This window comes from Lactuca virosa, chromosome 3 (assembly GCF_052849685.1).
Source record: "Lactuca virosa cultivar CGN04683 chromosome 3, Lactuca_virosa_CGN04683_v6, whole genome shotgun sequence".
Classification (NCBI taxonomy): Eukaryota; Viridiplantae; Streptophyta; class Magnoliopsida; order Asterales; family Asteraceae; genus Lactuca; species Lactuca virosa.
Genome location: NC_136428.1, coordinates 8,236,765 through 8,253,853, shown reverse-complemented (window position 1 = coordinate 8,253,853; position 17,089 = coordinate 8,236,765). Strand labels below are relative to the sequence as shown.

General features: G+C 34.3%; 4 protein-coding genes and 1 long non-coding RNA gene across 7 annotated transcripts; 3 read left to right on the top strand and 2 right to left on the bottom strand.

Annotated features, from left to right (window-relative positions):
- The first annotated feature begins 1,259 nt into the window (after positions 1-1,259).
- Positions 1,260-2,045, top strand: LOC145165177 (kunitz trypsin inhibitor 5-like). The gene has a single exon (XM_079083861.1). It carries the CDS (start codon positions 1,352-1,354, stop codon positions 1,949-1,951), a length of 600 nt encoding a protein of 199 aa, XP_078939987.1. The 5' UTR covers positions 1,260-1,351; the 3' UTR covers positions 1,952-2,045.
- Positions 2,046-2,194: 149 nt separating this feature from the next.
- On the bottom strand, positions 2,195-4,036 carry CLP2 (CLP protease proteolytic subunit 2). The gene is made up of 8 exons (XM_079083860.1): positions 3,911-4,036; positions 3,776-3,819; positions 3,611-3,683; positions 3,215-3,332; positions 2,988-3,125; positions 2,781-2,897; positions 2,521-2,685; positions 2,195-2,446 (listed from the first exon to the last, which is right to left on the bottom strand). The coding sequence occupies exons 1-8, from the start codon at positions 3,973-3,975 to the stop codon at positions 2,309-2,311; spliced, it is 858 nt and encodes a 285-aa protein (XP_078939986.1). The 5' UTR covers positions 3,976-4,036; the 3' UTR covers positions 2,195-2,308.
- Positions 4,037-4,099: 63 nt separating this feature from the next.
- Positions 4,100-5,187, top strand: LOC145165178 (Ribosomal L18p/L5e family protein). Of its 2 annotated transcripts, XM_079083862.1 has the most exons (3): positions 4,100-4,240; positions 4,414-4,545; positions 4,619-5,187. In XM_079083862.1, the coding sequence occupies exons 2-3, from the start codon at positions 4,450-4,452 to the stop codon at positions 5,069-5,071; spliced, it is 549 nt and encodes a 182-aa protein (XP_078939988.1). In that variant the 5' UTR covers positions 4,100-4,240; positions 4,414-4,449; the 3' UTR covers positions 5,072-5,187. The 2 variants fall into 2 exon arrangements, with proteins under 2 accessions (XP_078939988.1, XP_078939989.1); XM_079083863.1 differs by lacking the exon at positions 4,100-4,240 and having other exon boundaries at positions 4,395-4,545.
- A 3,376-nt stretch (positions 5,188-8,563) lies between these two features.
- On the bottom strand, positions 8,564-10,729 carry LOC145162196 (uncharacterized protein At4g22758-like). The gene is made up of 3 exons (XM_079081414.1): positions 10,259-10,729; positions 8,989-9,196; positions 8,564-8,878 (listed from the first exon to the last, which is right to left on the bottom strand). The coding sequence occupies exons 1-3, from the start codon at positions 10,583-10,585 to the stop codon at positions 8,631-8,633; spliced, it is 783 nt and encodes a 260-aa protein (XP_078937540.1). The 5' UTR covers positions 10,586-10,729; the 3' UTR covers positions 8,564-8,630.
- Positions 10,730-11,000: 271 nt separating this feature from the next.
- On the top strand, positions 11,001-13,812 carry LOC145162195 (uncharacterized). 2 transcript variants are annotated; one of them, XR_013738952.1, is made up of 6 exons: positions 11,001-11,381; positions 12,113-12,183; positions 12,355-12,738; positions 13,082-13,188; positions 13,413-13,544; positions 13,613-13,812. It is a non-coding gene; the product is annotated as an uncharacterized LOC145162195 (long non-coding RNA). The 2 variants fall into 2 exon arrangements; XR_013738951.1 differs by having other exon boundaries at positions 12,355-13,188.
- The last annotated feature ends 3,277 nt before the right edge of the window (positions 13,813-17,089 follow it).

The following is a 17,089-nucleotide window of genomic DNA, read 5'->3' as shown; positions in this document are numbered from 1 at the left end:
TATATAGTTTTGCTTATTTATTTATTTAATTTTTTGCAAAATAATTAGCCTATTTTGTGATGAAATCATTCAAAAAGCAATTTCAAATTATTACAAAATTCATTTTCTAAAATAAATATTTGTTTTGTCATAGTTACTAAAAATGATTATTTCGCATTTAAACCTCCAATCTTTGATGATTTCAATGATAATGTCTAATTGTTGGTGATTTGTTATCATCAATATTATTTAAGTGTAATATGATTAAATTTGTTGACAAAAAAATGATCTTGATAAATATTAAAAAAATTAGGATGATGCAGAGTGGAAACTTGTTTATGTTTTCAAGATTCAAAATACACCATTTCGCCTCTGAACGACAAGGGGTTCGGGGACAACGCCCCTGAGAGTGGGGTCCAAAGGGCAGATCCCCTAGCTGTTTTTTCCAACAAAAAACTATATACCCGTTTTTGATGGTTTGGTGACAGTTCGAAACTGATAGTTTTCAAACTGGAAAACTATATACCCGTTTTTGGTCGTTTTCTGTTACATTTCTTAAGAATATTTTCCACTAACATTCTCTCGATTCGAAATCCTTGAATTTTATCCAATTGGATGTTTGATCTGTATCATCGAAATACTTCAAATCGATAGTGAATCCACGGCTTTCAAATAATCCAAACAATCTTTTCATCCCCGGTTTCTAATGCTAATTTTATTAAATTTAACTAAAAGCGGTAGATTGGAGAATGATTGAAAACCCACGGAGTTGTACATACATAAATAAATAGAGTAATGAAATAATTAAAAACTAGAGGTAAATGATTAAAGGTCTCTTTTATATAATGGAATGAAAACATAACTAAATGAATAAATAACATTATGAAATAAACAAAATAATATAATCGGTGATATTGTTTTCTTACGCATGAATAGAAACTAAATAAACTAGATTGATAAATAAAGAGAAAATATTATTCTACAGAAATGAACTTCACTACGTAAAGGTATATGTTAAGCAAATACTAAATAGCATATAAGCATATTTCATTTTGTTTAAAATACTAATGTTAAATGCATTTTAGATAATCTTAAAAAAAACTATATATCATTTAATAAATTGTTTCTGTGAGCAATAATATTATGTGGGCGCAAGGAGAGCCAGTCGTTTTTCACCCAACTCCTTCAGATCTCGATAAGAGAAGCGCTGACCGTTGACCATATTCATATGTATCTTACATAAATGCATCTTCTTCTTTCTATAGGATAAGCTATATGTAGAAACCCAAATCCAAATTGGGTTCCAAAAGTCCAAACCTTTCCATCTATAAATACCAATAATAACACTCACATTCCCATAATCCACTTTAAAATGAAGTCAACTATCTTGATTCCACTTTCATTCATCCTGATCCTGTTTCTCTTCTCCGCCGATTCCGCCCCTGATTCCGTCCTCGACACCACCACCGGAAAAAACCTCCGAACAGGAATCAACTACCATGTCATGCCGGCAGCTAGAGACGGAAAGGGCGGCGGAATCACCCTTACCAACCACACCTGCCCTTCCGGCATTACCCAACTCCGCACCCACAATTACGGATTGCCATTGACTTTCTCTCCAGTCAACCCGAAGAAAGGCGTAATCCGCCTTTCCACAGACGTCAACATCAAGTTCCTGGGTCCCACTCCCACCCGTTGCAATGAGTCAAATGTATGGAAGCTGAAATACGATGAATCTGTAAAGCAGTTTTTTGTGATGGTGGGAGGTGTGGAAGGAAACCCGGGACGTCCAACACTCGATAACTGGTTTAAGATTGAGAAAACTGAGAATGGTTATAAGTTTGTTTTCTGTCCCACTGTGTGTAACTTCTGTAAGGTGATTTGCAGAGATGTAGGAATATTTTCAGATGGTAATGGAATGAGACGATTGGCACTCAGTGATGTTCCTTTTTCGGTGATTTTCATGCGTTAAAAAATTATGTATGATTTCATTGTACTTAACTTTGTGTTATATCTTATTATAACTGTTTACTCAAATAAAGTTAATGACATACGTATACCCAACATATATATACACTTTAAAGTTTTTTGGTCCTAATTAAGCAAATACACATATGACATATGTGAAGTATAATGCACACCAAACACATTTGTCATCATGTGTAACAAAACAGGCCTTATGGTATCACATCACAGCATATTCTAAGATGTAGTATGAAACAATCAGTTTGCTTTATATCCACTCGTAATCATAAAACATAAATAAAATACAAGGAAAAAGAAAAAAGGACTATAATAGAGTTTTTCATTTCAATAACAACTAACTAGACTAACCGAGACCTGTACCAGCTTCTTGCCTTGGTGCATCCGCTTTTATACGTGGAGGCCTAACAATTCGGTCAATCAGTCCATAATCCAAAGCTTCTTGAGCATTGAACCGCTTAATCCTACTTAAGTCCTTGTGAACCTGCATGTTATTATTATGGTTTTAGAGTCAAATGACCATTTTGCCCTTGTAAGAATGTGATACTAATACTATACCTGTTCCACAGGTTGGCCTGTCTTTTGAGCTAACTCCTTGAAAAGATAATCTCTGACCCTTAGAAGCTCGTTGGCCTCATTTTGAATATCATCAGCCTGACCACGAGCAGCGCCCGCTGGCGACTCTAAAGCGATTCTCGAAAGTGGCATTGCAAACCGTTGACCCTTTACAGTTATCATCACAACAATGGAAAAGATAAATATCATACTACTTCATTGCATTTTTGCATTCGTTTACCAAAAAAAAAATGTAAAATCACCTTTTCGCCAGCAGCAAGAAGAAAGCCAGCAAGATTATAAGCATATCCGACACAGTGGGTGCCAATTGGGCTTTGCAAGCTTTGCATTGTGTCATAAATGGCCATGCTTGGAGTTAGCTGCAAAAAGATGGAAAGTCAAAGCATATGAACATCTAAGCAACAGTATTTAATTATAAAATTCAATTACAATGAGGGAAAAAAACTCACATCTCCACCAGGGCCATTGATGTACATATACATTCTTTTGGAATTGTCAACACTGTCAAGGTACAACATTGTTGCAAGAATTTGGTTACTGAATTCTTCATCTATGTTTTGCCCTATAAAGATGACACGTTCACGATACTGCAAAGAAATTGAATTAAAATATCTATCAGCTAAGTTTTGGGGATTTTTACAAAATAAAATTTAGAAAGAAAAGTTAAAGGAGTTACAAGAGCATTCCACAAATCAACCCACTGCCAGGTTCCTTCACCAGGAACCCTGTAGGGCACTCTTGGAGTCCCTATTGGCATCATGGTGATGCGTCCCCTTGCTGGCTTTATGCCAATCCTGAAAATGGAGGTAAACAGTTATGGAAATTGAAGGTGTATTGTATTATATGTGTAGGTCATAACACTTGCTTGAAATTGTTCATACATAATACTGATACTAGGGTTAGCAGATCTAGCCGTTTTCTACAAATTTTGATGTTGAATTCCATGTGTAAGCGCACCTTTTGGGACCAATTTCATTAGGAATGTGGCTTACAATGATGTTATACAATCGGAACACATTAAGATAAAACATTGATTCAAACTTAAGAATAGAGTACAGGATTTGGTATATACCTGGGCTCAATACTTTTATGAATTTTCTTGTGCAATTCGGCACTCAGATTAGGTCTCGAAATTCCATAAGAATCTGTTTAGCGCAGAAAAGGAAAATAAACATTTAGAGAATGAATCGATAAGAAAATTGAAGATAAGAGGAAGTAATTGACGAAAAAATCTCACTAGGAGATTGAAGCCTTAATCCCACGAAAACCTTGTCTCCGAAGCTGTCGAATAAACAACATGATATAGTTAAGGGTATGGAAAGTCTTTGTTTCGATTAGCGAAAGGAAACCGAGTGTTGATGCGAGAACTGACCTGAGAGAAGGCTGAGGCGGGTGTAAATACGAGGAACAGGTGATGGAATTGAGAGAGACCGCCATTGTTGCAAGTTACACACAGCAAACCAACCAGATTATGTAAAAGGGGCGCATTTTGTGTTAGGAACTTGGAAGATAAATACGGGTCGGATCTTTTGTTATAACCGAATAGGAATGGAGCACTAAACCAGCGTACCCGAATCCATTAAAACAAAATTGTAGGCCCAGTTACAATTTTTTTTTTCATCACCGAAAGCGTTATATCTGATTATTCGCTCGTCGGACATAAGAAAGAAAACCCTAGCTTGCTCCTGGTTTGCTGTCGCTCGTAAGTTCATTTGTTTTCTGAAATTTCAAATTCACTTAAAAGCTTTCTTGATTTGAAGTTTATTTTATTACATGATTAATTTACAGAGTACCAATCGTAAACATATATCTGTGAATGTTGTAACATTACTCGGAAATTTGTTGAGGATTGTGGATTGTTTTGTTGCACATCAGGTGTTCGATCAATTGTCTTATATTTGTCTGCGAGTCATGTTGAAAAGGATATGTTGTATGCCATATACACATGGAGGTGAGAAGTCGAAATTCTTGTTGCAGGCTATTACGAGGCATATTCACAGTGGTGAGGTACGTGGTGAATTTGCAAGATCAAAATGTTGTTGTTATCAAAATCGTGAAACATTTGGTTTTGATGTTGCAGGTTCGTTGTTCAGCAAGAAGCTTTTTTGGAGTAGAGGACTTTGTAGATGATGACAACAGTCGTCCATACACATACCAGAAGGAAAAGAAATCCAAGAATCCAAACAAGCACATATCATTCAAACAGCGTACAATAGCTTACATGGAGCCCTTCACTCTAGATGTATTCATCTCAAAGCGATTTGTTTCAGCCTCGTTGACACACAGGGTAACAAGCAGACAAGTTGCAGTTGCAGGGACAAACTCAAAAGACATCAAAGCAGCACTTCAATCTCGATCAGATATTCCTGCTTGTTTGGCGATTGGGAGGATTTTGTCTGAAAGGGCTAGAGAGGCTGATGTGTACACAGCTTCTTATACACCCAGAGAAAGGGATAAGTTTGAAGGTAAAATTAGAGCTGTTGTTCAATCCCTTATTGATAATGGTATTGACGTTAAAATTTATCTTGATTGATCAATAAAACAAACCATGATCCTCATTTCCCATTAGTATTATGCTTATGCTGAACTAAGCTCTGTTATGTAAAATATTGTTTCTTTGGTAAATATTTAGATATTATTTTTATTTAATGATCATCCATCCATCCATCCATGTATGTGGTGTAAAAGTTTACAAAAAATTGTTTTACAAAGTTGCAGTCATTAACTTGTTATTAATCATAATGTAATTGAGATCTTGATTAAAAGCTTAGTGTACTACTCAGAACGCAATCTCATCTCATCTCATGCCCTAATATAAAATCATCTTTGAAAACAGTTAAGCTATTTGCCATCAACTGTTGCATATTAAGGCATTTGAACTGCGTTATATCATTTAGGTATATTTCTAAACATGACAAATCAATACAACATCTAAACAAATTGTATACGTAGAAAACATTCATCAAACGTCTCATATTAAACAAAACCAAATCCTTAGCGTGTTTTGTTCATAGATTTCAAAGGAATTTGGAGGAATTGGAATATAAATTCTAGTACAAATTATGTTTGATTGATAAAATTAAAGCAATTGAAATTCTTAAAAGTCAATTAAATTTGTGTCTAAAGGAATTGGTCATTGTTTGGTTTTGCTAAAGAGTAAAGACAGATTTTAAATTTTATTCATTATGTTTTATGTTTTATTTTAAATATAAAAATGCTCACACATTTTTTTTTTAGTCATGATTAATCATATAAAAATATATTATCATCTCTTACACACTCCACGTCCCCACATATACCCCCCCCCCCCAAACCCACACTAACACGTAAAATCCACACCAGCACCCACCCCTCCCTTAAACCTATATGCCCATCCTACCCTTATACCCATCCCATTAGACCCCGACCCCTACATATACATCTAAATCCTACACTACTCTCACTCCACCCTACCCATACCCACCTCCACTCACACCTAGTCACCTACCCACACACTACACCTACACATATCCTCATACCCACATCACCTCATACCCTATCAACACCCGCCCCACCCTAACATCACATCCACACATACACACCTTACTCCACACCCACATCCACGCCGACACCCACCCCACCCCGCCCCACTCGCCCATGCCCACACCAACAAGCCTATAGAGGTTTGAGCGGATTAGAGTTTAACTAATGCAAGTTTTATCATTTTTATTAAAATAATACGGAGTAATAAGTTATAAAAGGTCGATAAATGGAGGATTTGGTCATATTACATAATTTATTTTCAATTCTTTTGACAAATCTGCAAATCAAATAGAAAACAAATTTCATTCCATGTCAACCAAATGCATAACATATTCCGATTCTTTTGACAAATTTCACTACTTAAAAAAAACATTTTGCGAACCAAACACCCCTTAGCGTAAAACCCAACTCAATATTGGAATGTAAAATCTTAACTACTCATAGTATATATAGAAACAAACAATACCAAAATGTTTATATTAATGGTCAAATGATGAAAATCCCAAATGAGATGGCTCAAAAATTGCTTCGAAAAGTGCAGATCATCTGTCGGGTGTCCCTTCTTGCCTTGACCATCTTTGTCCGGATAATATAATCTTCAATATCTCTAAAAAAACACATCAAAACCAACCACAAGTTCTATGCAAACATATAAATGTAAATGCATGCATAACGAACAAAATGTTGAATTGAATCGTAGTAGCCTCTACCGGGGGTTATTACTCATTTTTGTACTTGTTGTTTTATTTTCCAATTATATCTTCAATTAAGAAAAGGAGAGAGAACTAAAATAATAATTAATGACAAAAAAACTGATGCTAAATTAAACATAAAAGGTGTTCAACTTTATCAACCGTCTGTGAGGAAGCTGTTCATCCAACTATGTTGTGTCTCATTGGCCTGTAACATCTTCCTTGTTCTCTACTTGAACATATGGCTTCTCTTGTTTTGATTATGTCTCAGTTGATAAATTTGAAAAACGCTTATTCGTACATTTGAAGACATCTCAGAATAATCTTAAAAATGCCTAAAATAATTTTTGAAATTACTTCACGTCGGAAATAGATTTTTGAAATCTATAGGGATTTAGAAATTTTTTACACGGGTTCTAAATTTTTGATAAGTTATTTCCGAATTGACTTTTACCTCATGAATCAGCTTTCAAAAACTAAGACTATTTTGACAAATCTTATTTTCGATTTCATGGTCATATTCTGATATTTTGGTGAAAGGTGGTTATCACGTGAGATGTTTTTTTGTAATTCGATGGCATGGAATGTACACTTGTATAAGACGAGTTTCGTTTCATTATTTATATGAGAAAAAAGTGGTGGTAATTGTGCCGCGCCCATTGCGGAAAATGATTATAGTGTGCTTGTTGTAAGTGGCCTTTGGTTTGGAAAAACTCATCCATAAGTTACATAATAGTATATAAGTTATATACTATTATGTTACTTATGGATAGTCAGAAGCTAAGGCTACTAGCCAAACTAGAGGCCTCTTATAACACCTTATAACCAACTTCTTATATAAACTTAGATATATTTAGATTAAGTTAAAATGTTAGTTATATTAGCCTCTTATAGCACCATGTAACCAACTTCTTATATAAACTTAGACATATTTAGATTAAGTTAAAATGTTAGTTATATAATATAACTAACATTTTAACTTAATCTAAATATATCTAAGTTTATATAAAAAGTTGGTTACAAGGTGCTATAAGGAGCCTCTAGTTTGGGTGGTATCCTTAGTTTCTGACTATCTGGTCGACAGTTTTTGGTCCCAAACTTCTAGTCCCAACGATTTGTTTGTTAAGTGAATTGTAAACTTTTATAAATGTTTATCTTCTTCATCCTAGTCCACTTCATGGATCTCATGATCATGAATATATATACTTCTCATACTCTAAACAAATATTTGAGTATCCCATACATAGAGTGCAAATAGTCTTCAAGGAAAGTGACATAACTAATTAGCCACTCAAATCCGTTCATTTGGTCATCACCACCCCTCTTTCATCCAATTCCCAAAAAAACCGTAGATATGCGGGATTGAAGACTTAAAATTAGGGTAGTGGAGTAACATAGGTGAATGGTGGTTTAGAATTAGGCCAATAGAGTAACATATATCTCATACTCATTTTGTTTTATGTGAGCTTCTCAGTACAATACATATATATACCTCCTTGTTTGCTTTATACTCTATTGATCCATTTTGTGTAAATGATTTTTTTATCTGCTTGTTACTTTATCCTCTAGATCTTTTTATGGAAGTAAACTCTTTACCCCCGGTAGATGTAAGGCTCCTACATGTAACCTCCTCATAACCTTATATTTATGGAACTCTATGTATTGTATATAGAATAATAGGTCTGAGTGACACTAACCTATTTTTTGGTGTAATATCAAATCCAAAGTTTCGGATTATTACATATCCAAGGTTAAGAAGAAGTGAAGAATAATTCATTCTTCATTCATACTTAATTGTGTAGATTACCATATGTAGAAACGATTTTTGTCTTCTAAAATTTTAGTAACAATATGTACATATCTTTATTTGATCGAAAATCATCCATCAAAACAACCCAAGAACCTCCAAATCTTATTCGTCATTGTTATTATTTTCTTGAATTGTTGACATACAAGTCCTCTCAAGAAAATATTCAAAGTCAAAGTTGGAGAATCGTTTGTAGTAGACTCAACAATCTTTAAATCAACAGAGCCGTTAGAACACATATCTTCCTTGTCATTCACACTCTTACGCATATAGAAACTTCTACTCCCAATCTCTCCGATCATATTTGATTTATCCAGACCTATGTTCACAGTATAAGTTTTAATTAGAATATAACTATTATACTATATTTAAAAAGAGTAATCTTCCTATTAAGTTCATTAAATAAATAAATAAAAAAAAAACACTTACGTTTAAGACTAAAATACGAGTGATGCAACTCATAGGAAGAGGTGACATCTTGATGAATTCGAGGACTCCTTCCTTCGGCATTATATTTGTTCATAACAAGTCTTATTGTCTCGTCAACACTCGAACCCAATTTCACCAAAGCTCGAATGGGTCCCGGGCTTCCCTCAACCATTACCTTAACCACAACTTTTGCATCTTTGTTGTAACTCTGCATTACGCTAAGATTTTTTTTAGCTAAATTGAAACTATTTTAAATCATTCAAAAGTCTTCAATTTAATATTTTGTCTTCCTAGTTTTCAACATTACATTATAAAAAGTGTTGATTTAAAAAGAAAAAATATATATGCGATATGTAATGCACATTTAAAGCTAGAAACAGAAACTATAATAAAGTATTGGTTCTTGGTATGTCATTTTCATGGACGTTGACTAAAAATCTCATTTATTTAATCGGCCATGAATGTCTGAATCGACTGATATGAAGTCGCATTTTTGGTCGGTAAAAAGAAATTGACAAATTTTGTATTAACTGTTCATCATCATGATGCTTGACATCATGCATGTCTATATCAAAATATTTAAGAAATAATCAAATTATTTTTATAAATCTGAATATAAGATCATAACAGACCTCTAATTATAATTCTTATTATTAAGAATTACGACCATAAAGTTTACTCTACATCAGCACAACTAGTCTAGTAGAAAATTTTTGTATATAAGGCTGAATCAGAAACATCTAATGAATTTGATGATATCATATTTAGGTTAAGATCACGAAGTAAATCCAAAATAAGAATTTAATATTTTCTTGTATGGAAAAGGGTATAACTAGTTTAACATGTCCCCATATTAATCGGTCTAACAAAGTATATATAATATTTGTTTAAACACGTAGTTTAAGATAATATGTGATTGTTATTGTGATGTTACATTGTCCAATAAAATTATCTATATTTGTTTAGATATATAATTAAGGAAAATATTCGATCATTAATATAATATTTTGAATTCTCTTCAATTTTGACAAACTACATAATTATTATGATCGGCAGTATCTGATTTCAAGTCTAAATTTCTCGATCAAAAACAGTAGTCGCTGTTGATCATCATGTTAAATTTGTATCTGCGACTAATTCAACAGCCTAAGGCTTAGAACAAATTCGGATCAAATTATACTGAATTAAATCATTGCGAGCGTCGTGTATAAATCTAAACGAACATGCATGACATCTAACAATTAGAAATTAAGAAATTGATTTGGTTTACCTTACTTTTTTCAGGCGAATTAGGCAATAACTCAGGAGACGACGAGAATACATCTGTAGAGATCCGAGTTCGAAAAATCGAGCAACTGTCACCTGGCGGAGTCATATACCGATGATCATCTCCGACATCAACACCAGCATCGGCGAGAGAGATACCAGCGACCAACAGAGTAGGCTCGGAGTTGCATCTGTTGATTGATTTCGAATATTGCTTCTTCCAATATGACGATCGATGAGTTGCTACTTTCCGGTGAGTAGAAGGTGACGGATGAGGTGGTCTGATTCTCCGGCTGACCGGAATTCTTCGACGGAGAGGCATCTGTGACATGTATTCAATGAAAGCTGTTGCGAGCGTGTGGAAAGATGTGTAAATTGGGTGGTGGAGTGGAATATATCAATGTATAGTTTTAAGAGTGGGAGATAGGAATATGTTTGCTTAAGGAAGAGGTAAATGGTCCTTGGTGGTCTCGTAAAGCATGTCTGCATTTAAATTTAAATTATTGATTTTCCCTTTTTCTTCATTTACATTTCTATCTCCTCGTTCTATTATTATATATATTATTAATTAATATATTAATTTTGGACAAGGCTGGTGAATAGTGTTTAGTTTTCAGCCAAGCCAAATGCTTTTCCATTGGTTTTAGGTAGACTTCATTGGTTTTAGCCGAATGCCACCTTATAGAAGATGACTCATCTCTTTCGTCCTGACTCGTGTCTCTTTTCGAATTCCTTTCTGCTTATTCAAACCTCGATTTTCCGTCTGCCTCTCTTTCTACCATCTCTTTGTTCCTCTGCCTTCCACAATCAGCCTTTTCTTCTCTCTCTGTGCACCGCTATCAACCTAAACACCAACACATCCCCTCTCTTTGTCTACGTACATGCACATAGCAGCTGCCACCATCGTTTGCCTCCATGTGTTGAAGGAAGATGGAATTAGGTCGCTCCCGTCATATTGAAGCCTCGGTTTCCTGTTTGCTTATCCACTTTTGTATACTAGGGCATAGATAACCAGAAGCGAAGAAAGCAGCAGGACTGTCATGAATGATCGACCCCTACGATCAACATTGCTGACTCCTACTTATCGTTCAAATCAAAAGCTATCCTCTATTTGTCTCTCACCACTGGTAAGATGTTTCATTATTTTGTGTATTATAAGATTTGTTTTTGTTGGATTTATGAAATAGGGCAAGGTTCTCTAACGCCTTGTTCCCGAGTTCTACTTAAGGAAGGATATTGATGGATATGGAGGGAAGGTGAGGGATGTCGAAGGAAAATCGTGTTCTCGAATTTAATTGATGGAAGGAAAGTGAGGGAATGATTTTGGAGCCATATATTTTCTCTTTCAAATTTTCCTCCTAAATTGGTCGGATTTTGGAAGAAAGTGAAGGGAAGGAAAATCTTTTAGTTTTCTTTTCCCTCCTAACTTAGGAACACAGAAGCTTAAAATTTTTCTTTCATTTCCTTCGAACTTGGAAACATGGAATGAGGAAAATTTTCTTTTCCCTCACTTTCTTTCTATCAATATTGCATTCCTTTTCCTTTATTGAATTTATTATTAAAAAAAATCGAGAATAAGGCGTAAAGCTTCGCAATATGTGACAACGTTTTAGCTATAAAAGCTTGTAACTTTTTATGGAACACGTAACTATGTGTGAATCGTTGTGTATTTAAGAAATTGTTCAAAAAAGAAGTTACTAGGAATCGATGGATTTGGAAAACCCATCTAAATTTTGAGTTGGGTTTTTATCATTTTTTATACTATTGTTGATGGTGAGTCTGTAACCGCCCAACATATCTTAGCCGTTCAAACTCCCCTGATTTTCAATCTCAGTCGCTTAAACTCCAAAATTTACAGTTATTATTGGGCAGTTCTTCTCGCGTTGGAACTGGCAGCTTCCCCTCCCCAGTACGTCTTCAACCTCCCTGGTACGTCTTCAACCTCCCCAACCGGTGATTAACTGCATACGTCATGACTCAATTGTGTGTCGAGGTTTATTTGATAAGGAATATAAGAGTGACCCTCTGGATCCCGAGCATACCTTTTTTCTTTCCCTTTGACTTCTCCTACTCCTAATTTGATTTCATTTATTGCTGCAGATTTCTATTGACGTTGCCTTCTTCCCCAAATTCTTATTGTGGGTTTTGCTTGGTGGTGTCAAGTTAGTACTATATAAGAGTTCGATTTCATTGTATTCTATTCTCTTGCACGCACAATTTATACTCAGGCGACCACTACCAGACGACAAGAGGATCAAATTGAAGATTAAAGAATATGCTTTCCGACCAACATCAGCCCTTACTCGCTTCCAATGCTTCCGTCTTCTGAACGAATATGGTAACAAAAACACGCACCGTCACAATATTTTTTCTCAATGAATATAAATTCAAGTGGTAGATTCTGGGGAAGGGTGATAGTAACATCGTTTGTATTATTTCCAAAGGAGTTGTTTCAACTTTCAACGTCTTTACAAGTTGGTTAAGGTAATGAATCTGAATCTGCATCTGTTTTAAATTCCTTACTCGATTGTTTAATTTTGGTTCAATTTCTTCTCGATAAATTTAGTCGTTGGGGTTTTTGATGCTTTGATGATGTTTTCAAGTTGGATGTTTGACTATGTCTTACAGGTTTATGATAAAACGCCTAAGAGGGATCATAATTTAAGGAAATCCTTATTCTGTTATAAAAATTTAGGTTTTTTTGTAAGTTTAATTTCATTATATTTTTACTAAGGGTTCTTTTTTCATTGGGACACTACAAGAAGCTATCCAGAGACATGTATGAGGTTTGCATATAGCACTGATTCCATGTTTCATTTCATTGTAGTTTCTCAATAATGATGCTGCAATTGGAGGGACTTACATGAAACTCTGATGAGGAAGACATGCCAAACACGTAAACCTTAAATAGGGTTGCTGGAGTTGCCTGTGATGGTAGACCTCTTGACAAATAACCTTTTAGATAAATATTTATAATGTCATATATATATATATATATATATATATATATATATATATTGTTACTTTTAAATTAGTTACTACAAAGAATGCAGTTAATTTCTGTTACATTTCGTGACAACCAAATGCATGAAAGTTCCACTAAGTATTGTAACAAAACCTTAACTAATTAATTAATTAACTATTAATTTAATTTTCAGGAATATTTAGTGGAGATCTATGAGTGGTCTGGATCAAGTTGGGAACCATACGATGCAAATGAAGTTCAAGTCCAGTTCTACTTCTACATGATGAGCCCTTATGTATTGAAGACCATATCCACTAATAATAAGGTACCCTCACTTGTATATTTATGTTTCTTTATGTTTTAAATTGCAAAAAAAATATTGTTTTTCTTCAGATTTTGGATACAAGCGGATTCTTGCAAAACTAGGTTATGAAATGTGGCCTCCATTGGTACACCTTTATGAGTTTGTTTAAACATATGTGTCACAACCAGGAAAATTCTATGCTTTTGTAAACATTAACAATGGCAAAATTGTAGCCAAAACTTGAAAGCAATGCATGATGTTTATTCAATGACAACAAAATTCCATCAAACACTCTATACAAACGCTTCAAATGGTCAACGAAATATTGGAAACCCTAAAAATCCCGGTTTAAGTCCATTATGGACTAGGATTTCCTTATTGGGCCTAATGGACCAATAAGTTTCCAATTTGAGTAGTTTGGGCTTAGAACCCTTAATTGGGCTCTAATTCAACCCACCTTCATGAGATTTAACATTTTGGGCCATATTGGGCCTAAAATGGAATAAACTACTCCAATAAGCCTTTTTGGGCCATAATTGATTCAATTAGTTTTCATGGACCATAAACCTATTCTTTTATACAATTGGGTCGAGAACCATCCAAAGAAGTCCAATGGGCCGAAAAGTAATTATGGGCCTATGAAATTCGAACAAAGCTATGAATAGCCCAAGAAAAACCCATTCTTCCCTTTTTAAAACCCAACAAAATCGGCCCATACATATATATATATATATATATATATATATATATATATATATATATATATATATATATACGCACATTCATACATATATATACACACACACACACACACACATATATATATATATATATATATATATATATATATATATATATGCAAATAAAAAAAAAGGAAAATGAAGTGAATTATGTGCATGAGACACCTCACTATTGCATACAGGGTATCTATGCACATCACATCACCCTCTCTTTCCCCCTCTCTTCTTATCTTCGGCCGAGGCTACCCACACACACACCACCATTTCAATTTACTTCAAACACTCTCCAAGAACTTTTACACTTCCTCAAATTTTCGAAGCTTTGTTTGGATCTTCAAGGAGTTTCTCATTTAGATTATCATCTTGGTAAGTTTTCATTTGGATTCATGGTTTAACTTTTTAATTTCCTCAAAGATCTCTCCTTAAACCATAACACTCCATGGATTATACCTCTTTGCTTCATAGATTTCGAAAACCACTCAAGGGAGGTGTTCAAGGCCGAAAACTTCTTCATTTCTTCTTCAAAACTAAAACCACAAACCCAAGGTGAGTTCATACCCCCTTGTTTTCGGTTTTTACTTGTTTTTGGGAGGAGAATACAGGTGTTATGTGTTGATCTATGTGTGTTTGCATGTTATATGTGATTTCTTTGGTTTGTGTTGTGAAAATGGGATATTATTTGTTATATCTCGAGATCTATGGCTAAAGTGTGAAGGATACATAAACAAATAACATAATAAACAACATACTTCAAAAATCTAAGAGTCTTTAGGCTTAAGAAGTGAAAACAAAGCCAAAAATCTTTATAAGTGTCATTTTTGCAAAAATAACAAAGATTTGGGTAAAATATGATATTTTCGGTTTTATAAGGATAAAATAGTTTATTTACACAAAAATCTGACTTTTCTGAAAATAATACTTCTCAAGGGGTCAAAAACATAAATTTTAGTTTATTGGGCTTACATTTGAGGCTTATGGGTTTTTGGGCCCAAAATTACGAAAAATGAAGAGTTTTGGGGGCTGAAGTTGTAAGTTTATCAAAATATGAGTCTGAAACATAAATAAACTATTTCGAGGGCTGAAAATGACTTTAATGCAAAAATTTGACTAAAAATGCAAAGTTTTGGATTTTCGGGTCAAAAATGTAAAACTTACGGAATTTGGGTCAAAAGTGTAAACTTTTTACAAATAAGGGCTGGAAATGGCAAATACAATACTTTTGGGCGGAAATTATTATTTAAATTATGTTTGGGCCGAAAATGTCAAGAAAAAATGGTTTAAGGATCAAAAATGTCAATTTTCATCAAAAGGGACTAAAAGTGTCATTTTTACTAATAAAGTGGCTAAATTGGTCAAAATCAATATTTTTGGGTCAAATAGGCTAATATTTAAATTATTGGGCCAAGAATATAAAAATTTATAACGCATGGTTTTTAAAATGTTTATATATATAACCAAAGCTTCATTGTAAATCAAACGTCAAAGTGTTTTTAACATCAAGAATGAACATTTGGCATACAACAAAACCTGCACTACAAACTTAAAATCGATAAACAGATAAATGGTACAATGATTGGGCCCAAAAATCTTCTGTTCGTGCTATTGGGCCTTTGTGGCCCAATTTCATGATTAATGGGCCCAATATATTCCAACATGTTTATTGGGTCTTAGTGACCCAATTACATGCCCAAATGGCCCTTTATAAGCTTTAACATGCTATTGGGCCTTAGTGGCCCATTTGCATTGCTAATGGGGCCCTAAAACGTTCATCATATGCTTAATGGGCTATAACGTGTCCGTAGCATACTCGACAGCCTATAATAACATACATGATTAGTGGACCACCGTTGTCTTTTCGTGTCTGTTAGGCTTACTTCATTTTAACGCAAAACATCAATCGGGTTGTAAAACAATGTTATTCAATTTCATTGGGATTTAGTGAGAAATAACAGGTGGCACCAATAAGTGTCGGCCGTAGCCTGTAGTTATAATCAGAGTCTCCTGGAGGGAGAGCGAGAGTTTGTGTATAGATCTATACGGGGGTGACTCCCCCACACCTGAGCTGTTCGCTACAGTTAGACTCGGTCAGTCTAGGGTGACAAAATCTTGATCAAAACCGGCGTTTGGAAAAATGCCAAGACAGGCGAATTAGTCATTATTATGCATGGTTATAACGATTCACATAGAGATCCATTACTATCTAAGTGTTCATGGGAAATCATATTCATATACTGTGACGAATGACGATGCAAAGTGATTCATACAATAATACAAAACTATCATACTATTTAAATTAGAAAAAATCGGGTTTTCCGGGGAACGACATTATTCACTTCTACATACAACAACTACAATGCAAGGAAGAATTATGAAATGCATTCACTTTTACATGTTTTGAAATCACATACATATACACTTATGGGATCATCACATCTTTTTTTGTAAACAGTTTTTGTTACAGAAAATATCGGATTTTCTAGGTTTTACAAACAATACAAACTATTTTATATCCAACATGCTTATGAACTCACCAACATTATATATGTTGACCGTTTTCAAAATAACTTGTATTCTCAGGTAACCGTTAGAATGAAGAATCATCAAGCGTATTTCCGAAACTTCTTTTGTGCAATGTCAATCGTTAAACAATTTATGTTCTGTGATGTTGTAATGTAAACAATGTACTTGATGTGAACAAAGTAAATTGTGATGTATTAATGCATGGTGATGTTTATGTTATGTTTCATGTATATTCACTGTGATGATATTTCAATTTAAGTCACACGAGCCCTCGGACGTTTCCACCGTCTGGTTCGGGGGTGTGAC